The 23,394-nt window shown below is 38.0% G+C and overlaps 2 protein-coding genes and 1 long non-coding RNA gene across 3 annotated transcripts; 2 read left to right on the top strand and 1 right to left on the bottom strand.

The window, feature by feature from the left end:
* The first annotated feature begins 3,428 nt into the window (after positions 1-3,428).
* LOC148700469 (uncharacterized) lies at positions 3,429-5,953 on the top strand. The gene is made up of 2 exons (XR_015972104.2): positions 3,429-3,946; positions 5,248-5,953. It is a non-coding gene; the product is annotated as an uncharacterized LOC148700469 (long non-coding RNA).
* A 4,271-nt stretch (positions 5,954-10,224) lies between these two features.
* On the top strand, positions 10,225-12,091 carry LOC103700277 (EG45-like domain containing protein). Its single transcript, XM_008782231.5, has 3 exons — positions 10,225-10,383; positions 11,175-11,454; positions 11,888-12,091. Exons 1-3 carry the CDS (start codon positions 10,278-10,280, stop codon positions 11,892-11,894), a joined length of 393 nt encoding a protein of 130 aa, XP_008780453.2. The 5' UTR covers positions 10,225-10,277; the 3' UTR covers positions 11,895-12,091.
* A 7,031-nt stretch (positions 12,092-19,122) lies between these two features.
* LOC103700261 (thioredoxin-like 1-2, chloroplastic) lies at positions 19,123-21,339 on the bottom strand. The gene is made up of 4 exons (XM_008782218.5): positions 20,714-21,339; positions 20,062-20,238; positions 19,698-19,862; positions 19,123-19,623 (listed from the first exon to the last, which is right to left on the bottom strand). Exons 1-4 carry the CDS (start codon positions 20,909-20,911, stop codon positions 19,444-19,446), a joined length of 720 nt encoding a protein of 239 aa, XP_008780440.3. The 5' UTR covers positions 20,912-21,339; the 3' UTR covers positions 19,123-19,443.
* Between the last annotated feature and the right edge of the window lie 2,055 nt (positions 21,340-23,394).

Raw genomic sequence — 23,394 nt, 5'->3', positions numbered from 1 at the left:
CATGAGCTAAAACCTAATATATATCAACAATGGATACTTATGATACAGCTTGATGAACACGTGAAAATTCATATGGTTCATCAAGTTTGGACTGGGTTAAAGCTTGGATTTCAGCACAAATGAAATTGGGCCAATTGGTTTTTTTCGAGATCAAGCTCAACACCAATAATATTGAGATTGCACCGGATTTATGATATCAAGCTTAATCCAAATTCATAGAACCTTAATGCTACTTGATCCAATCGGCAAATTTGGGTAACTACTTTGTTTTGGACTGAACCTCTGCTGCACTCTTGTTGTACTAAAAATTCTTCACTATCAATCATGTGAAAACTTTCGCCTTCTCTGATAGCTAGAGATTCTATGTAGTGCACTATATGCATCCATCGGAGCTCCACCAAAGTTTAGAAATAGAATAATTCAAAGAAAAAGCCCATCACCATCTCACTATATCCTTACATCAATTAATAGAATTTAAAGTACCCACTAAATCAACATTTGCTGGGTTTTATTATTGCTTAAAAAAAAGTGCTTTTATGACTTTTACAATGAGAAAAAGTTTTCTGCAAAAAAATAAGTGCTTGGTAACATCATCTAAAAGGAATGTCTATAAGAAGAAAAGTAAAAAGGATTGTTTTTAAGAAAAGTTAACAAACCTAGCTTCGACCTGCTCCTTCTCTTTTTCTAAAATAGAAGTATCATCATCTCTTGATATCCTCATGTCTGTTAGGATTGATAGAATATGAGTACCCGCTAAATCAACATTAATTTTCCGGTGTTTCATATTACTTATAAAAAGTGTTTTTATGACTTTTCGGAGGAAGAAAGTGCTTTCCACAAAAAAATGATTTTTAAGTGTGCAAGAACATCCTCTAGAAAGTACTTCTGGAAGAAGAAAAGTGAAAAAAATATTTTAAAGAAAAGTTAATAAAGCTAGCTTCCACCTGCTATTATTATTATTGATAAATCAACTATACCATACAAATCTGGTAAAGATATATTATGGGACTCAGCATGCGAAATATCCAAAAATTGTGTGGGAGGCACTAATGTAGAAATGTACAAAATAAGGATCCAAAAACTCTAAATTGGTAGCAATATTTTTGAGACTGGGAGCTACAATACTAGAAAAAAGATATGGTGTGAGGATCGGTGCAGACGTGTGTTTAATTCCATATTGATTATTCGTTTGAAAGGTCATGGGTATTTATACAGGACTAAGTAACTCAAAAAAATACTTTCCGGCTAGCTTTTTTGCATAACATTCTGGATTGTTAAAATGGTATCAGAGTGGATCCGACTTATTGCCCATGTGGACTAGGGGATACCGTAGCACGGACTTATTATGGTTGATTATGAGTTGATCGTGGTGCTTGTGATTAGATTTAAATTGATTCGCTTTTTTAGTTTGATGAGGACATCAGAATTTAAACGAAGGGAGTATATAAGGACCTATACGGAAGATATGAGGACCCATATGAGGGTATGTTTAATCTAATATCAGTTATTCATTGGAGAGATCTTGGGTACTTATATAGGATTGAGAAATTCTAAAAATATTTTATGACTAGCCTTGTTGAATATAGCAGAACACAAAAGATAAAATTATTCTCCCAGGTCTTCAACATTAGGAGAGTTGATTATGTATGTCCACTTAGCTTTATCATTCAACCAGATCTAATTTTCATCATCTTTTATTCAGTAAAACAAAATCAGATTTCGACGACTTTTTAACTTCTGACCTGCCTCGACAACACTTTGCACATTGTTTTCAAATTCACCAAGTAAAAACCGCCATCAGTCTCGCTGGAAAAGTCAAAAATTAATCGCTGGTTAATTGTTTTCAAATTCACTAAGTAAAACTTGCCCATTCTCTCTCCCTCCCTCCCCCCCCCCCCCCCTTCTTCTTCCCTTCACGAATGATGAGAAAAACACAAGAAGTCCAAGTCTACGGCGGTCATGATGGGAAAAACTAGAGAAAAATCAACATGGACAAACTCGTCAAATACGACAACTATTAAAGTGCCGGTTACGTCAAGGCAGCGTTGGCAATAGGAGCTTGTCTGCATGGAACTAGGGATAATATAGGAGGAGACATTGTAAATCTTCCACAACCCCTCCATGACAAAAACATGGCTTGAAGGAGATTTGGCCATTAATTGGCTTCTGTTCCAGGAGAAAAAACAGCATATGAGAGAAATCAAATATGCTGTTGATCTTGTTAATTTGACACTTGTATTATTTAGATACTGTGATGCCGGTCGAGGTTAATTAATGTATAACTATTATTTTAGCCGGTAGTACGGTAGTCGAGATGGTAAAAGTGTCCAATAAAAACCAAATTAGTGAGATGATCTATGCTCTGCATGTCAGTTTTAAAAAAGTAATTTCCAAAAATAGCCATTTTGTTATGGCTTTTTACAAAAAATAATCTTTTTTTTTCGATTTTGTAAAAAAGTTCATTCACCCAACCGCCGCACAAAAGTATTCCTCACTACCTCATTTGAGGAAAAACAGGTGAGGGAGAGAGTAAGAGTGTGATGAGAATATATGGGGAATTAAACAAAAAATCATTTTGCAAAAAAGTCCCACTGTTATTGCTTTTTGCAAGAATGAAAGGCATACCAATTTTTTATTGACCGAAATACACCTTGCTATGTAAAGACGGTTAATAGATGGAAGAGAGAGGGAGTGGAACGAAAATATATGATGTATATGACATAAAATAAACAAAAAATAGTTTAAGAGAGAAGAAAGGGAGGTAGAGAGAAAGAATGACCTCTTCTTCTAAACTTATCCACCGATGATCCCTATTCCTATCCATAATCTCATTATCAATCTGCCACTCACCGCTACCTTCAATCTCCACCTTTATCCACTATTACTGGTAGTGTCCGCCACCCACTATCATGACCATTTTATAGTCAACATCGTTGAACACCACCATCACCTACCTCAAATGATAATTCTGTACCATTATCCACCATTGCATATGATTCCTATCGCTACTTATCATCGCCAACAGTCTTTACTACCATACATTACCATCAACGATCTTCACAATCATTTACTACTGCTCGCCACCGTCGTTGATCTCTATTACTGCTCATCATGATCACTGCTGATCATTACTTACTATCAAATATCAAAGATGGGTGATGCATACTAATGCATGTATGTTTAAAAATAATGTACACATTATAAGCTGCCAATGCATATGTATTGAACTGATTTTTTTTAAAAGATATTTATTTTTCTTGAGAAACAAATAATATGCACTTACACAATAGCACCAAAAATGAAAAAAATAACAAATCTAAAATTGAAAATTTGGATTTGATGGATATGAAGAAGTTGGTTTTATCACAAAAATTATGAGCCAAGTTAGTATCTTGTAGTGAATTCCTATTTAAATCAAGTGATCGACATTGTAAGACACTGTTTCAGAGTGGGCCTGGTCTAGCCTGTTGGGCTTGGGCCGGCCGTTTGGGCCACGCGTCCAACAAGTGATCCAGGAGGGGAGGAAGACTCCCAATTGGAGTCTTATTCTTCCTCCCCGGGTCCGTCGCGGAGGAGTCTTCTTAGGGCTCGCCGGACTCTGGTAAAAGCCCTAAGACTCGGTCTATAAAGGCCCCTCCCCTCTTCCCTCAAGCTTTGCTCACAAATCCCAAACTATTCTCGTCGGATTTTCCGAACCTTTCGAGTTCCAATCTCGAATCATCTCCCTTGATTTCGCGCTGGAGAAGACGTCGAACCTCCTCCTCCTCCTTCCTCTTCTCCGGTGACCGGGGTGCGCCTTGGCCAAGTGCCGCCGCCGAAGTTCCTCCCTTTTTCCCCGTGGACCTACCTTTCTTTTTCTCTCCTCCTCCCTGTTTTGAGCACCGCAGCCGCTAGCCGCCGGACCGAGCCGCCCTCGGCTGAGATCCGCCACCTCCGTCGACCACCAGTAAGCTCCCTTCCCTTTTGCTCTTCGATCTAGCCGAATCAAGCATGTTTTCCCTTTCCCCTGTTTCGGCCAAACCGAGAATGATCTCGGTCTTCCTCGACGCCAGCCACTGCAGCGGCCACCCCACCGGACCTCTCTTCCCTCTCCTCCTTCGTTCCTATTTTCGAGTCTAACGGGATGAAGGACACCCCTGTTATCATTGTGGGCCGTGATGGGCCGTGAGCAGCCACTTGGGCCTTATTCAAATATGGGCCCACTTCACTTATTTTTTGGGCCCTGTGAGGCGTACTCATTGTGGGCCCAACTTGGGCTCACTTTGAGCCCTATTAAGCCGAGCCTATTGCGGGCCAAATTTGGGCTCAGTTCAGCCACTTTGGGTTTTATTGGGCCATGCCCTTTTATGGGCCAAACTTGGGCCCTACTGGACCGTGCCAATTATGAGCTGAGATTTGGCCCAATTGGGTCGTGCCCAATGTGGGCTAATGCTGGCATGTTGGGTCCTGTCAAATATGGGCCAAGTTCGGATCTTAGGCCGTGCCTAATAGTATATTTTGTTTTGCTTAGCTCTAGAATTAACAAAGCAATTAATTATATTGAATGGCATCTAAACATGTGAACTTAATCTGTTTACCTGAAGTAGGATTTAAGCGAGAAGAATAAGTAACCTAATACTTCAAAGTGTATTTTTAAAATTATTCGATAAAATAATTATTAGTTAATTAAATTTCGAAATATATTTTGTACTTAGTATCATGAGTCAAGCATATTAAATATAATTTAAAAATTTTGTTACATCCCTGAAATCTGTAAAATATGACCGGGCAACTTATAAAATCTGTTTTTATATGTATTTTTCTCAGCATGGCTATGATCTGTTCTGGCCCGTCAATGGGGATTATTCGTTGGACCTATCGACTTGTAATCTATGAGGACCCGGTTTCAACACCGCGCCACCGGTGATTAGAATAGTGGCTTTTGGACACTGTTGCCACCGGTTATTAGAATAGTAGTTTTTGGATACTGTTGCCGCTGATGGTTAACAATAATGGCTTTTAACACTTTGTGCGATCCATGCCACTGGGTTACGTGGTCATTGCCTATTGATGTTGGAATTCTGGTATCAGAGATTTTGTGAAAATGATAATAAGTTTCGAAAAGAAAAATATGTTATATGTAATTTATTGTTCAGTTATGATTTTGTGCTTTGATTAAATATGTGGCATGCTTTGACCCCACTTTGGGGTATTATGTTGCTTACTGGGCTAGTGTAACTCATTATCTTATTTTTTCTATTTTTTCAGATCCAGTGGCATGATCACACGGGATTGGGAAGTGCGCTAGATTTGGAAGATTTTGCCGAATTATTGAAATTTTAGTTAGATTAGTTAGAACAAGACTACAAACAAATTAAAATCTAATTATCTTGTAACATTGCTTTCTACAATTTAGATATATTATAGTCTAATACTATTTTTCCCTCAGTTGTTCACTGCATGTCCTCATTGTTCTAGAAACATATAATTAGGTGGTCATACTCATTAAGCAATATTTTTACTTGAATATTTATAAAATTGACAAACATTGAGTTATATATACAAAATACCACTATTCATGCAAAAGATTTAGTAACTACTGAAATGTTTATAAATTAAAAGTCTCCTAAGTTGAAGATCACTGGTGAGTTTCCTCGGTTAGAAACCATGCTTGGTACTTGATTTGGTGCGCAAGGGATGATATGAATGGAGGCGATGAGATCATCATATTTGGTTGCAAAATGATAATTATATACGGTAGCAATTCTAAATCAACCATACTTCTCAAATTACCACCTAAGCCATTGATAAAAATTTGTCCTTAAGGTCGAGTATCCAAGATCACGTTAGGACAATGATTATGGGCTGAAATTTCAAGGCAAAAATGTCAGTCTAATGAAAAAACTTAATATATCAATATATATAATATATTATATCAATATTATATATATAATGTATTGATATAGCATATATATCATATTTATAATGTAGATTATATTATAATATATTATTAATCATAATATCATCACATTATTATTCAATTATAATCTGACATTATAATAAAAATATATTATTGTACTTTATATTTATATTATATAAATTATTTAAGTTATTGCTTCTATTTACCTAACCAAAGTAAATATTCATATTAAAATGATAATATAGTATAAGTATGAATGAAAACATTAATTCTATAATAATAATTAATATGCTTTTATAGAATTAATAATTTATAAGATTAATAAATATATTTTATAGAATATATCAAAAGTAGTTTTGATATTATGCAGCCAGTGATCTTAAATTTTTATGGAATATCGTAAACTTGTAGATTTTCGGAGATATTTTTTAATCATTGAGATATAACATAATAAACGTTGTGATTTTAGATCATAAAAAAGCACACTATTCTATATAAGAATATCTTGATGATCCTATTTAGATTACCAAAAGCTGCTTTCCACTAATGTGAAACTAACTTTGCCTTTTAATGTGCGCCTTGGCTCTATTTTTCTAAAATTTTTGAAAGCTGAATATCTGAGTTTATTGAAAGCTTGATCTAAAATTTTCAAACAATTAATTTTTTATAATTATATTGCTAATAATTTGAGACGGTTGGTCAAGCCATTTCTCACCTCAGCCTCCAAAGTAGGAAGTGGGGTGGGCAATTGCCGATCATCTATAAATGATTGGAATAAAAGCTCTATGGACTTGGGTTTGAAGGTTACTCAATTAACGAGGATGACACGTTTGAAATGTCAGACTAGCCTTATCTCTTGGAAAAGTCGTGGAATTCTTGATGTCCTCCTCTTCCGGTATGCATTGAATGCAAGAAAGCGATATAGGGAGAGTGATGTCATGTGGAATGGTGGCCAACCAGTCTTACCAAGGGAAAGTGATGTCGTGTGGAATGGGGGTCAACCAGTCTTACCATTCCATGATCTTTTACTCGCTCAAACCATGCCAGGCTGCAAATGGGTCAGTTCGGATCGGATCCCGAATGACCCTGATTTAACACAATTTTTTTGTTCAGATTTTAATTTTGGATTCAAATCCAATCCGGTTAAAAATCGGATCGGATTCTTGCCTACAACTTTTGACCCGACGGGTCATTCGGATCGGCTCCGGGTCCGAGTCTAGATCTGGGCCTATGTATTTTTATATTCAAAGTTCCACTATATAATAGTAAGTAACATCAAGCAAAAAAAAAAAAAAGGGTCGAATCCGGATCCGGGTCGAGATTGGGTGGATCCGACCCGAGCTGAAAAATAGAACATGTCCAAATTTAGAACTCAACTCGGCCCTGCAGGTCCTAAAATTTAGATCTGGTCGGATCTTACGCGGGTCCGGTCGGGTCGGATTATGGGTCGACCCGATCCATTTGCAGTCCTAGCCATATGGGACTCGTGCTCAGTTCTAGATAATGGCATGGCTTGTGTAGGTGACAGCATGGTTGGAGCTTATGATGAGATAGCCGTGACGACGGGGCACCCCTTTGTTTGATCCGCTAAAAAAAATATATTGCCAAAAAGAAAATTCATATTTTGTTGGAGTTTTTTTTTAAGAAAAGAGAGATGCAAAAGTAGCATCATCATGAGAATAAAATTTTTATATTTTATGGAAAAGACAAACTCATGCAGAATATAAAAAAACTATTTTTCACTGGTTGAGAATTGAGATTTTTTTTTTAAACTACTTTTAAGCCATCAAAATTCATAGATAATATTCTTCCATTTATTAAAGATAAAATATATATTTCACACAATTTTTTTTAAAAAATAGATACTCAACCAAATATAAACCACTCTGAAATTGCTACTTTTTTATGGTTAATAAAACATGCCAAATTTATTTTTCTAGGCTTTATAGTCTCAGAAATCAGCTTTCCAAAAAAAATATTTCAATAAAAAAATTTTTTCTTGGAAACCAGATGCGTCCTAAAAGATTTTAGGTAAACCAATCTCTCCTTTTATCTTCAGCAAGTTCTCTCTTTTGGACTAAAAAAAGAATGATTTTTTGCATGGATACCATTCTAAATATAGAATTTTGCGTGAATATCCTTCCAAAATTGATATTTGCATGTATATCCTCGTAAAACTTTGTTATCGTACAAATACCTTTATTAAAATTTAAAATGACGTTATTAGCTTTACCCTTCCCACCCACCCACACCCTCCCCCCCCCCCCCCCCGGCCCCGCGCAGCGCCCGGCTCCCCCCCGGCCCCAAAACCTCCCCTCCCTAGCCCCACGACCCCCCACCCCCCCCCCCCCCACGCCTGGCTTCCCCCCCCCGCCCCGACCCTGCACCACCGCGGCGCCCGGCTTCCCACACCCACCCACCGCCCCCCGGCTTCCGCCCCCCCCCCCCCCCCCCCCGCCCCCGGCGGCTTCCCCCCCGCCCGCCCGCCCCCGGCGCATCGGGATCGCGATCGCGATGGCGAGAGCCATGGGGAGCGAGATCAAGATCCCGCAGGCCATGGGGAGCGAGGTCGGCCCGAGAACGCGATGCAGCTCGCTCGCGATCTCCTTCCTCATTGGCTGGCATTTCCCATCCCTTTAGAGAATAATAAGGCCATGGGAGCAAGCTAACAAGCTCCTAAGAAACCCATATCTCCTTCCTGTCTGCCTTGAAAACCCACCATAAATTCACTTAAAAACGACCAATAGTACCACCGCCCACACACAAAAAAAAGAAGCGACTTTCTTGCTTGTTATCACAAAGCAAACTCATTTCTCTGAGCTTTTGCTGGATTTTAGGTGGCTTTGTGCAGCCTTTATCCTGATTTTGTTTCTCTTTTTCTGTTTCCATTACCACCAACTCGATCAGTGCTGTTAAAGCCACCTACTTAGCATCATTTCTGGTCCTCAGACAAGCCACCTTCTTTCCAACTCAAACCAGCAGTCCTCTCTCTCTCTCTCTCTCTTCTGGCCCCCAGAGATTCTGAAGCAGAGCACAGCTGTGTGGAGCTCCTGTCTGCTTCTTCTTCTTCTGGGACAAGAACAGCTGGGGGAGGAGGGGGGTTATAATGTCATTTTAAATTTTTATTTTAATTTTAATTAATATAAATGTGTTTTTTTAATACCGTTAGAACAACCGTTATATTAGGGATATTTGTACAATAACAGAGTTTTACGAGGGTATACATGCAAATATCAATTTGGAAAGGGTATTCACGTAAAATTCGATATTTAGAAGGATATCCATACAAAAAACCTAAAACGAAAGGCGCAGACATCGTCATTGAGCATAAAATTTTGAAACTTTTTGGTGAAGATGGGCGCTCATAAGTTCAACTGATAAGTTGAGATAAGAGCGATTTGATCACCTTAAAAATACTTGATTATTGGTAAAATAGCTATACTAATAATTCTTTATTTGCGGCAACCGACGGAGATATTTTTTAAAAAATACTTTCTAAGGAAAAACTAAAGTATTATTCTTATATTAGAAACATTTACTCATAGAGGTTAGACTTTAGAGCCTCACTTGTTGGTTTTTCATTAAATATTTAATTCAAAATTTTGAGGTTTTAAGAATAGTTCTATATTGGATATAAAACAAAACATAATCTACTTAACATATAGATCATTATTTAAGACAATAATCTGATCATTAGAGTAGAAAAGATTTAAATTGTTTGCATCTAAGCGGAGCAAATAGTCCAACGGTCTTAAAACATGGGTTCTTATCTTTTGAGTAGCAATATTAAATTTAGAGATTTTCAAAATTTTAAGAAATTTTTTTTCCACATCATTTTCATTGTTCCGATCTGCTCTCATTACTTTTCCGTCGTGCTACGTAACATGGGCCTCTCATAATGAAACATCAGTCTTTTTTCAATGGAAAGATCACTGCCATGGAAATTACTATGATAGATTAAAATTTAACCAAGATATCATCCTTTGACTTGACTTGGATCCCTCATAATAATATAAAATAGTCTTTAATTTCTTGATGGAAAAATTATTGTTCTTGGAATTACTATGTGGGTAGACTAATATTTAACTTGGATATCACCATCTGACTTGGACCCTCGCAATAAAATGTCTTTTCTTGATGGCAAAGTTGCCTCTTCCATGCACATAATACGTACGTACGTACGTACGTACATACATACATGGACATACGCCTCGCTATTAGGTTCTATCAGACGCTCAAATTTAGCACCAAAACAGAACGGAAAGACTGACGCACGTCTTTCCAACTCTCTTGCCTATAAATAGCTCAAGTGCCCTCCAGGCTCTGGGACATCATAAAACTCCTCACTAGATAGCGTTTGGAGGTGGTGACCAAGGAGATGGCAATGGAGAAACGCTTTGTTCTGATGGTGGCCGTGTTTCTTGGCCTCCAATCCCTTGTGGCTGCCACTTCCGGGACGGCCACCTATTACACCGAATACACCCGTTAAGTCTCAATCACTATTTTTTTTTCCGCCGTGAACATCTCATCATGCTGTTTTCCGAGTACTAGGCTTTGTGCATGCGTTATACATGGCCACATGGGATAGGTAGTTTATTCAGTACTTTATTATATATTGTCCAATTTATCTCCAGCAGCTCACCAAAAATCCAGCAAGAGAGTTTATGGAGTACATGAAGATTTTTTCTGATTTTCTTAGCAACCAGCGCAACTTTTTTAGCTGAGTTTTGTGCAGAATTTGGAATCCACGGTTTAGAATATGGTATTATAGCAGCGGGTCTTGGAAGAAATCCATTACAGGAGATATAGTAATAATGGTCACTTGTATAACAACCATTCTCCAATCGCTATCTGCTGTAATGGCTGTTTTATATATATGCAATCGAAATAATTAACAACCATTAATAGCTTCACCAGTCACCTTGCTCACTAAATAAAATAAAATCAAATTTTGCATCACTTTGAGAGAATATTTTCTACTCAGCTATACACAATTCTGGTCGTACGATAACACAAATATCGGATAAAGTCTTCTCTTTGCTTTCTTTAATTTTGTAGGGTGCAATCAAAAGAACACTTTATCTGACAAGCGTGTTATCAAGATTTCTTTTCTTTTTTTTTGTGTGTGTTTGTGTGTGTCCTCAGGGTGGACTTTAATTATCTTAGCTCCGATTAGCTTTAGAGCTAGTTATGCTTGCAAGTTGTTCAGGACTTTAAGCAACTGTATCGCAACCTTTAGTGCTGAATGCATGGCTTTGATATGTGATTTTGGCAGCCTCCGCTTGCTATGGCAACCAAAACAAGGGCACCATGATTGCAGCAGCGAGCGACGCCATCTATAACAAGGGCGCAGCATGCGGGAGAAGGTACTCTGTGAAGTGCACCGGTCCAACCAATCAAGGTATACCCCATCCTTGCACGGGCGCCAGCGTGACGGTGACCATTGTCGATCTCTGCCCATCACCTGACTGCCACGCCACCCTGGACCTCTCTCAGCAGGCCTTTGCTGCAATTGCTGATCAGAATGCTGGCAAGATCAAGATCGAGTATACACAGTAAGTCCATGTATCATCCTGCTGTAGTTGAAAGCACCAAAAGTGGGGCAGCAAATGAATCGAAGTTGTTAATGAAAGAATAGCTACTACTGCATGGCTCCAATCACATAAACTTGCTAAAGTTTATACGACTAGAAATGGAGCAAGCACAGTTCAAGCTGCATGTCATTCCTTTGAACAATCTCAAAGGGAGAAGCAGCAGCAGCAGCAGCTGCTCGGGCTCATTTCAAGAGCCTGACCGTTCAAATGGCTGAAGATCGCACAGTGGCTGAACTTGACATGAACAGTACTCTAAATTCCCCAGGTGGAATTCCATCTGCCAATTATGGGGCTAGACAAAAGCAACATGCCTGCTTATGCCATTCAGATATGATATTTTTTTATGGCCTTGCATGCTAACTAAAACATCTAATCTTGTTCCAATGTTTTGCAGGGTCTGAACACTGAACAGCCTTCGAGAGAGTTGCTGGTAGTACTGAAGATTCCAAGATTTCCCTATCGTTAAAATAAATAAACATCATTTGAGTTTGATGGCATGCATGTAACTACAATAAGGGATGTGTAATGCTGCATTTTGTGCATACAAAGTGCATAGCTTTATCAACTAAATAAAGTCATTCTCATTTCTCGGAGACAAGGGTTGTTCAGTCTGTTTCCTATTTTTCATTATTTCGAATACGGCCATTGACATAACTATAAAGCTCTTGAACTGTTCTATCTTTCACCAACAATAATTTGTCTTTCATTAACAATTTCAGCACAAATATACATATATATTTGGCCAAAATCAAATTCCATCCGACTTGCTATTCTATTAAACAATCTCTAATTTAGATGGAGGGAACCTAATATATATCAACAATGGATAGCATGAACTAAAACCTAATATATATCAACAATGGATACTTGTAATACAGCTTGATGAACACGTGAAAATTCATATGGTTCATCAAGTTTGGACTGGGTTAAAGCTTGGATTTCAGCACAAATGAAATTGGGCCAATAGGTTTTTTTCGAGATCAAGCTCAACACCAATATATTGAGATTGCGCCGGGATTTATGATATCAATTAAGCTTAATCCAAATTCATAGAACCTTTATGCAACTTGATCCAATCGGCAAATTTGGGTAACTACTTTGTTTTGGACTGAACCTCTGCTGCACTCTTTTTCTACTAAAATTTTTTCACTATCAATCATGTGAAAACTTTCGCCTTCTCTGATAGCTAGAGATTCCATGTAGTGCACTATATGCATCCATCGGAGCTTCACCAAGGTTTAGAAATAGAATAATTCAAAGAAAAAGCCCATCACCATCTCACTATATCCTTACATCAATTAATAGAATTTAAAGTACCCACTAAATCAACATCTGCTGGGGTTTATTATTGCTTAAAAAAAGTGCTTTTATGACTTTTACAATGAGAAAAAGTTTTCTACAAAAAATAAGAGCTTGGTAATGCTGCATTTTGTTCCTACAAAGTGCATAGCTTTATCGCCTAAATAAAGTCATTCTCGTTTCTCGGAGACAAAGGTTGTTCAGTCTGTTTCAAACCATTTTACATGGATTTGAAGGATTTAAGGTGTTGCTAGCTTCCTATTTTTCATTATTTCAAATACGGCCATTGACATAACAATAACGCTCTTGAACTGTTCTATCATTCATCAACAATAATATGCCTTTCATTAAAAATTTCAGCACAAATATACATATTTAGCCAAAATTAAAATTCCATCCGACTTGCTATTCTATTAAACAATCTCTAATTAGATGGAGGGATTAGAGTGCTCCATGCTTCCACTTATGGGTATAGCATGAGCTAAAACCTAATATATATCAACAATGCAGGCTGATACAGGCTAATTGTGGTACTTGTGATTAGATTTGAATTGATTTGGTTTCTTAGCCTGATAAGAACATTAGGATTTAAACATGAGAGTATATGAGGATCCATACGAGCGTATGTTTAGTCTTATATCAATTATTCATCGGAGAGATTTTGGATACTTATACATGATTAAGAAATTCTAAAAATATCTTATGATTAGTCTTTTTGAATGAGGTTTTATATTGTTAGACATGATAAAAGCTAAAACGTCAAGCTCTCACCACAATAGCACTCTTTCACTAAGTAGAAATCACGATCAGTCTTACTAGAAAAGTCAAAAATTGATCGCTTGTCAATTGTTTTCCAATTCAATTAAAACTTGCCCCTTGTTTCTCTCTCTTCCTTCCATTCACAAAAAAAAAAAAAAAATCTAGCCATATATATATCCATTATGCGGAAAACCTTAAAGAATATTCGCCCGTCACTGCTGGCAAAATACAAAGAAGTCCGAAGAAGTCCAAGTCTTTGGAGAAAAATACAAAGCAGTCCAAGTCTGTGGCGGTCATGATGGCACAAACCGGAGAAAAATCAACTTGGACACACTCGATCGTCAAATACGACAACTATTATAACGCCGGTTCCGTCAAGGCACCGTTGGCAATAGAAGCTTGACTGCATGGAACTAAAGGATAATATGGGAGGAGACATCCCACAACCTCTCCATAACAAAAACATGGCTTGAAGGAGATTTGTCCATTAATTGGCTTCTGTACCTGGAGAAAAAAAAACGAAGGAGATTTGGCAATTTCTACAGTTTGGATCATGAGTCGAATAACAACCTGCAATAATTTATTCCTGCTTATATTTGAGATATAATTGATACATTGTTGGATTTTGAATGTTCCAACATTCGCCACGAGGGAAACCAAATATGCTGATGATCTTGCTAGCGTGACGCTTGTATTTTCTGGTACTGTGCTGCCGGTCGAGGTCAAGCAAGGTATAGCTATTATCTTAGTAACAAGCTCTAAGCCGTCATCAACCCCTTCACAAATGTTGAAGTGCCCACTATCTCTGTTGACTTCCCCTCTACTTTATGATCAATAAGCTAGGCCATTCATAACGCACACAATGAAATTAACAAGGATCCCGAGGAAGAAGGCTCTTCTCTGCTGGGCTAAATTCCCCGCTCCACCCGTCGGTTCTCTATAGATGCAGAGGACAAGCAATAACTAATAATGGAATCTATATATCTTTCGTGTTCTTCTGCGTGCCATTTAATAAGTCGATAGAATAACGAAGAGAAGGATTTTACAAAAGAATGAAGGTGACTTGCTACGGCAAACACACACACACACACACACACACACACATATATAGAGATAGATATAGATATATTCACCGAATATAACATATTCAGGCCAAGTAACATATCGACTAATTGGGCTGATCAATGGCCACGAAAATCATTCAGGCCAAGCTAGACAATCACTACCCAGCCAAACCAATGCATTCTTATCTGGATTAGGTGGGATGTAGTGAGGTCTCATGCAAGAGAGAGCTTTCACTATTTATTCTTTGTTTAAGAGATAATTAATTGGCATGAAGTGCCTAAAAGATTTTCTTAGAGATGAAATTTGGGATTATGAAGAGGAAAGGAGGAGAAAGGAAATAGAATACAAAGAAAAGAAAGCGAAGCAATATGTGGTATTAATTTACGTATGAAATTTGTACGTCTTCAGGCATGAGAAAGCCATCAATCCCATGACGGCAACGCTGACTTCATCCTCAGTGAAAGGCAGCTCTAAATAGGATTTACTCAGGATATAAACTCTTCCAATCACCTGACAGAAGATATTCGAAGGGTGCCCCAGAAATGCTTTCAGATAAGGATTTGAATGCAGCTTCGATATTGCTATGTCCCGGCATTGCTGTGCCATCGAAATTTACTTCATATTTTTCCCTTTTTCTTGCATTGGCAATTTTATGAAGAAAGAGGTGCTACAGTCACCCTCTTTTAACCACTACATTCTGATTCGTCTCCAAATAATTTCCTCCTTCACTGCTAGGTTTTGCATGTCAAATTTTGCTTTGTGGTGCTCTTTTTGCATCTCCAAGGTTACAGTCATGGATGCCTCTTCCAAGTCAAGCAGCTAGACTCTGACCAACAGGTTCTTCTTCTCCTTCGCCGCATTAGCTATAACAAATCAGAACCTCATCAAAAAAGACTATCAGAAAAGTACTATTTGAGCTCCTTGACCGTACCTAAGATCTACCTAGAGCATACCCAATGTGGGACGAAACACAGAGCATACCCGTTGTGGGACTAAACACATAATATATCCGATATAGGACTAAACACATGACTGCACAGATTCTTATATTAGCGACATTAGGTTTGCCCCATTCCTTAAGAACGGCCCTTAGTTTTCATAACTTAAATACCAGGATAGCAGAGGTGTTTAGTAAATCCAGCGTGCGTAACAAACTAAAATAAATCACTGTAGATTGCTACCACTGATGTTGTTGATGAGAATAAGGTTCAACTTTAAATGAGCCTAAGAAGGCTTTAATATTTAAATTGTTTTAGATTTATATGAAATTTTGTGAATATATTCCTTGGCATAAGAACCATTCTTTGTTAATTAAACTTGTAAGGCTTGTTTTAGTATATAGCTCCAGAATATCTACCATATGAATGCTTTTTTCTCGAACAATCTGTTGTCAAATGAAGAGAATCACTGTATTAAAAAACATAGCACGAAGAAAATGAAAAATCTAGTTTTCCAATATCTTATAAAAATTGTTCTTGAGTAAGTGTTTTCAGATTTGGTCAGAATCAGGAGATGTACAGAGATCGTATACTAATTCTGGCACTAAAAAATTTCAACATCTTCAAGGTAGTTCTACTCCTATATAATTATATGGTAGTTTGTAAGATTCTTTTAAATTGGTGTTAGAAATCTCGATCTATTCTTAATTTTGTTTTAATTATACTCTTTCACAAAAGAAATAGTAAACAAATGCTTATTTTAGCTTAATCTAAAAGTATATATTCTTTCAGGCAATCAATTTTAGCAAATTCTTTTCTGCAACCACCTGTTATGATTCAAATTGTGTGGTCTTGGTTATATTAGCATCTAGAAGAATTACAATAAAGGATGAGATCTTCAACTTCAGAGCAATGTTATGGGAACTACGTTCAGAAAGATGAATAAAGAAAAGCTCAAGGCAATTGTCAATTGATCTAGGAGGATTATCGAATCCATTGTGGATTAATTCGGATACCTCGGATGAATGTTTATATCGATTAAAATGTTTCTTTTTAGTTTTCAGTCAATAATTATTATATAGTTAATCATCAAGTACTTATTTTTCATGATTTTATTTTTGGAGCATGTATTAGATGGTTCATAAATAATCATCTCTAATTATGAATTATTTTTAGTTTGATTAACTTTTTAAGATATAATATTTGATACCTGATGGATACGAAGACCCAACCTCCAAGCAACCCTAAACTGGTTGCACATTTTTATTATGGTAAAACCCAAACCCGGCCTGACCTAATGGCACCCCCAAGTTCTAACACGCTCCATTAATTACCATCCGCTCCATCTTCTTTTTTCTCCTGCAGGTCCATCCAGAAAACAGAGTTGCAGGTCTGCCTTTGAAGCCTTAGGAAGCCTTTAGGATGGGTGAGTAGCAAGTTGGGACTTTGGTTGGCACCTTATCATTTATATTTTGTATATTTTATAGAAGCTTTCAAGTAACCTACAAGTTTTTTTTTAACTTCTTGTACAATTAGAATTTATGTTGCTACACTTCTAGACCAAAATAGGAAAGAAAATAGCAGGTAGCCCTTATAATCTCTGATGCCTGCTGTCCATTTCTCCTTGCATTGTACATTATCATGGATTTAATTTTAGGTGGTCTTTTCTCGGGGAAAAGAAAGAGATAATATTAGGAGAAGAACAAAGCATAATTACTTATTCCCGCAACTAGAAGAATGTCTTCAAAAGTTTTAAGATCCCTCTTGCCTATAAGCATTACCTGCTACAAGAAAGCTCTAACCTTTAAACATTCATGACTATAAAATTTTGAACAATGGTATTTAGGGTTTAGGGTTTAGGGCTGACAGTTCCCAACAAACTGGTTCGGCATCTTTTAACTTTGTCATCATTTTTTTCGCAAATTTTACATGTCTGATGATTTATTTTTACTAAGAAAAAAAAATATTATCTCGATTGGTGCAAGGGTGATAACTGGATGGATGATCAAAATGAAGTAGAATCATGATGCAATCCCTCGTGTAGTCGATCCGTGCATTATTTAGGTTTTCTTCTGAGATAGATTGATGCACGAGGCCATTGAATAATATCAACACCAAATTAATGCCAGGAACCATCCCTTATCATCAACGTATTCAATTCGAACTGAAAAATTTGGTGAAGGATCGTGGGACGCAGCTAGCTATACCACGCAAGCGTTCTTATCCATTTCTAAAAATTGTGGACCCACCCCACGTGGATGCTGTTGTCCTGCCACATCACCAGACAGAGATCTGAGTCGGACTACTCTCTATCCTTGCCCGTCTTTGTGGGTCCCTGAGCCTTGAACCATGGCATGATTTGTGGACCGGACCCAGAAGAACCACATGGTTCCAAAATGGACCAATCACATAATCCGAAACTCACGCGCTTGGTTGCAAAAATATGCAACCTCTAAGGGCTCGTTTGGTTCGCGGGAAAAGAAGGGGGGAAAGTGTGGTCAACGGGAAAGTAATGAGATGCCTCTTGTTTGGTTGGAGTTTTCAAAGGAGAGAGAAGAGAAAGTTATATTCCCATGGGAATGTGATTCCCACATTTCATGGGAAAGTCTTTCCCATGAGAAACATGGGAAAGTTACTTTCCCATGAGGCGGGAATCACTCCATTTTTACTTTTTCCCAAAAAGTCCTTTCAGCATTAAAGAAGCATTAAAGAGGCATTAAAAACCTAATTTTTATTAAGGGCATAATAGGAATTATATATAACTTTCCTAGGAAAGTGGATGGCCAACCAAACATAAGCACCTTGGAAATTTGTCACTTTCCCATGATCAACCAAAGGAACTAAACATATTCCTAGGAATTTCCTAGGCATCCTCTTCCTAGGAATTTGTTTCCCAAGAATCATATTCCTAGGAAGGAAAATGCTTCCCGCGAACCAAACGAGCCCTAAGAACCCTTTTCATCTGGCCCCCCAGCCAATAATACAAGTCTTGCGTGAGCTGGCAATGGCCAAATCATGAAACAAGAAGACCAGCAAGTCACGAACCAAGACCTCATCCAAAAAAACTAGCCAAAAAATATTATTTAGATTCCTTGATTTTGTATAAGTACCCAAAATCTATCTAGCAAATAACCGATCTAGAACTAAACATACACCCGCACGAGTTCTCACATACTTCCTCCGTTTAAGCTCTAACATCTTCGTCAGGCTAAGAATTCAAATATAATCATATGCCCTTTAGTCCACATAAGTTATAGGCCTAGTCCGCTCCGATACCAATTATCACAGCTCAAGATCTTACCTAAAATGGCTAGCCAAAAGATATTATTTGGATTCCTTAATCCTATATAAATATCCAATATTTATCCAACGAATAGTCGATATGAGACTAAGCACACGCCTACACGAGCTAGTGGCTCACCATCTTTCGGTTGAGCGCTTGGGAACCTTGCTACAAACTGATTCAGAGAATGTCTCGGCTACACTGTGGCACGACAACTTTGGATTACAGTTCTTTTTTTTTCCTAAGAAAATGATGGTTATGCTTCGCTTTAAGAAGAGAGCGAAAGAAAACCAAACAACAATCTCAAATTGGATTACATGAAGATCAGATGTTCTGATAATACAAGTGGAACTAAGATCTTCAACAAGCTTAGATAAACAAAACTAAGACATTCCGCGAGCTTACATAATCCCATAAAGATTTATTCAACACGGGGGCTCTAATCAAAAGCTACCATGTCCCATTTACAGAAAAATCATACCAATTCCAAACAAGATGCAAGAATCAAGCTGCTAGTTTCGGACCGATGAATTCCTCCATACCATGGCACTCTTGCAGTTGCAAGCGCAGAAGTCCATCAACTTCTGCAACTAGAGAGCGATTGCTTCAAGAAACCGTGCCTGAGAGAGCTAAATGCTCAGCTTTTGAGGGTCTCATTGGATGGATAAAGTCAATTTCTCTGTTTGAAGCTAAACTCAACAGCTCCGATTCTTCTAAGCCTTTTGCAGGTCCCAGACTGCAGCTATCTGTCCCATACTTTGCTAATGCATCTTTGAATTTCTTGATCTGAAATTAGTAGCAGTAATTAGATCACCAGATCTTGAAAACAATGAACAAATACAACAGTTGTTTTGTCTTACAGTTGCAGTGGTGCAGCTGAAGCTACAAATGCGACCATGAGCACCTCTATAGAACCGAAAGAAAGGCAGCACATGAATATGGAGACTCTGACACATGGATTTGTGTTCTTCGTAGTTGAGTTTAAGAAATAATGCATTTGAGTTCGACTCTGCTAGCTGACAGATCTACAAGAGATCTAAGCAAATTTGATTAGTTCAACTAGTCCAACTGTTTTGATCGAGAAACAATTATAGCATTGGCCTCTTCATTACTGTAAAGCTGATAGAAAACTTCATAGAGCCTAAACTATAAATTTACAATGACAACAACAGCCTTATAGCTTTTGAATATAGTAAGGAATTATAAAATTCTAGACATATCTACCTTAGGATGCAGAGCTCTGCAACCTCCACAACCAGGAGCATAGAAGTCAACAATAACGAGTTTATCTCCAGCATTTAGCAATGTATCCACAAGTTGTTGTGCAGATTTAATCTCTGTCATGTTTGGGTTGGTGCTCTTCTCCCACCACCTCATAGCTCGTGAGATACAGGTTGAAGCCTGATCCAAAAAAAAATTTGAAAACAGCTACAATTTCAAAAGCAAAACGAAGAACCCTGGAAACTAATGCACGACTAGTAGATCATTCTTGGTTTCAGAAATCACAGGGATTTCAGAGTAGGCCATGAAATGCTTTTGATAAAATGACATGAATAGATCTCATGAAACATAAGGGAATCAGAGTAATTTTACCCACATAAGCACTCTTAAAAAATAAAAAGACTCCTTTTTTTTTCTTTTTTTGATTTCAATTAAGGGAAAAAATGAATGACACCAGCACATGCAACAGCAAGATATTTTAATTCAAGAACACAAAAATAAATAATTTTAGCAACAACGTGAAATCACTGGCATTAGAACATGGAGCATTCTTTTGCAAAATGTGAAAAAGAGAGGGGAAGAGAGAGTTTCCAGGTTTTCCATGATTTTTTTCTTTTAAAAAAAAGCACGCAGGAGAAATAACACAGGAATTTACGTGGATGGGATGAGGATTAGAGTGGCCTTTGGGACTCCATCCATCAGAACCGCTCTGTCCTCTGAGCACAACCTGCCTTCCCTTAAACTCGTTCTTCCAAGCCAAAACTTCTAAAGACCCAACATCTCTCTCACTCCTCTCCAACCCAACCTCAAACGACCTAGAAACACGCAATCCATTCCTCAAAGAAACCGCCATGACAAGAGAAGCCTTGAAATCTAGCAAGAAACAACTCTAAGAAGATAACAGGGGAAAAAAAATCAAGAACTCGGCGAAGAATCAAACTCGAGCTTGGAAGAGTGGATCTGGGAGAGAAGAAAGTGACTTCCAGAGGAAGGGGAGGAGAGAGAGAGGAGGGGGAGAAAAGAAAGTGAGGGATGGCGGGGGAGAACCGGAGAAGGGAGAAGGGATTGGCGGAGCTGGCGGTGGGGTCATCACAAAGTTGAAAAAGAGGCGTTTTTTATCTTAACTCTATCCATTTGGATGTCAGAAGCCACGGCGGATGGAATCAGCGGCATCTGTTCTTTTTTCTCTCTCGAGTCTTGACACTTGACAGCGAATCCTATTTCCAGAACACCCAACCCCCGTCCGAGGCTTTTGCTCGGGGCCCAACTACAGTACCAAGAAGGGCTCCATCGCCTCTGCCGTATGCCTTAAAGCTACGTTTGGTACCATACCGGGGCTCTGTAGCATTGTGATTACTGTCATCCATTTCCCTCCTCCTCTTGTTGCCGCTGTCGGTTCTAAGCGATAGGACTTTTTTGCGTTTCATTGGCGTCAGACATGTGATCAATTTACTTCTAGTCCTGCAAATGTATGAATGGGAGCGGATAAACAAGTCCTGTTACTCTCTGTATACCATTTGAAACTCTTGCATCGTCCAAAAATGCTCGACCATAGCGAGAAATCTTGGTAGGTACATGAGTCTCACCGACGATTGGACGAAATATAATTTGATTGGACATTGAGAGTACGCGTGGGCTGCTTTATGAGGAAGATATGTGAATATTGACATGGCGTTTCAGGCCAGATATATTTTCTAGAAAGACTAATATAGTTGCGGACTGTATGATCTTTTAAATGGCCAGTCACTCTAAAAATATCATGTAAATCGAGAAGATCAAAAAGATCAAGAAGAGAGAGAGAGCTGCTTATTACGCTTCAAGACTTATGCTTTCTGATTTTATTAGATATATCCATACTTGAATTATATAAATTATCCGCTTTGGTAAAAAAAAAAAAATAAATACTTACTTGTATCAAACTTTGAACCAAAAAGTTTAAATTAGTTCAGCAGTTTGGAGGAGATATAGAGCTAATATGTATAGGCAAATCCAAATTTTTGAAGCTAGTGGCTACAAAATAATTGGAATCATCATTATGCAGGTCGCTCTATGTCCAAATAAACCTTAAAAAAAAAGAATCATCATATATACATGAACCCCTCTAAAATTACATAAATTTGATTCCAAGAAGATTCTTAAAAGAGAAGGAACGTGCTTAGAAGGACATAAGAACAAAATGGCAGTGTTCTTATCTACGGCTCCAACCTGATGGTAATTCTGAAGTTACTGGCTACGAGGTGATATGAAGATATATATGGTAGTAAAAAAAGTCTAGATTTCAAGCAATGGAGGAGTTTGGTGGTTTTGATAGCAAGGCATTGCGTGCGGTGTTCATTGAACGTGAAAAGCGGGGTTTGGCTTTTAGCTATATCTTCCAATATCTTATGCCATTTTTATATGGATAGAATGGGCTGGAGGAGGTAGATCTGACAAGGCTCAGCCTTAAAAATCTGTGGGTATTTCATACGGTTTAGGGCCCACAGAAATTTCTCATCATTGCCGTGGTATTTCTGTTCGGCCCACCGTTTCTACGTTGTAGACTTATAAGGGCCTTCCCCATCGTGCCTGTCACGTGTGCATGCGTGCGTGTGGAGTAGGCAAGGAAGACAATGCACAGAGATACCATTTTGTGACTTAGAAGCTAGCATCACTTGTGTGTCTTTTATGCATCTCCATCTTATTTAACAATCATCAAGACGTATTCCTGTAGGCCAATCATCAAAATAAGTGCATGATAAATAGAATTTAGAGAACTGGATTTCGATGATTAGCATAGTGCACAGCCACAGGTGTCAGACCAAGTTGGATGATTAGAAGCGTGACCCACAAAGTGGGCTCCAGCGCCGTTCCACATGAATCTATGGCTCTGGTTATTACACAGGAGGATTCTCCTACCTGTGGCTTCTCGCTGGCCACATTTTTTTTTTTTTTAATGTGGGGATACCTTGAACTCCACATCAATTATTGGTGCATGTTCTGAAACAGAGCCAACCTGGATCTTCCGTTACAAGTTTATTTGAATGTCAGGATTTAGCTTTCTTTGACACCTCCTTAGTGGACTTATTTCTTATTTTCTTCTCAGCTGGGCAGAGATTGTTACCACGTCTTTTAATTTTAAGAGACTTGATGTAGCCCACTTAATCAGTTTATCCCACATCAAGATAAACTTCATTTAAATGGTGATTAAATCCAATCAAATAAAGAGATTATCTTATCTGATGGTTTTCATGATGAATGGAAACGGTTATAGATAACCTTTATACATAAAAATACGGGTCCCTAACCTAACATTATAAATAGCCCGTGCATCCATCAGACACTCAAGTCCTGCATAGG

Source organism: Phoenix dactylifera, chromosome 12, assembly GCF_051530095.1.
Source record: "Phoenix dactylifera cultivar Ajwa chromosome 12, Ajwa_hap1_PhDact_Kaust_v1.1, whole genome shotgun sequence".
Lineage (NCBI taxonomy): Eukaryota > Viridiplantae > Streptophyta > Magnoliopsida > Arecales > Arecaceae > Phoenix > Phoenix dactylifera.
The sequence above is the reverse complement of the archived record's forward strand: the minus strand, read 5'-3'. Positions and strand labels throughout refer to the sequence as shown.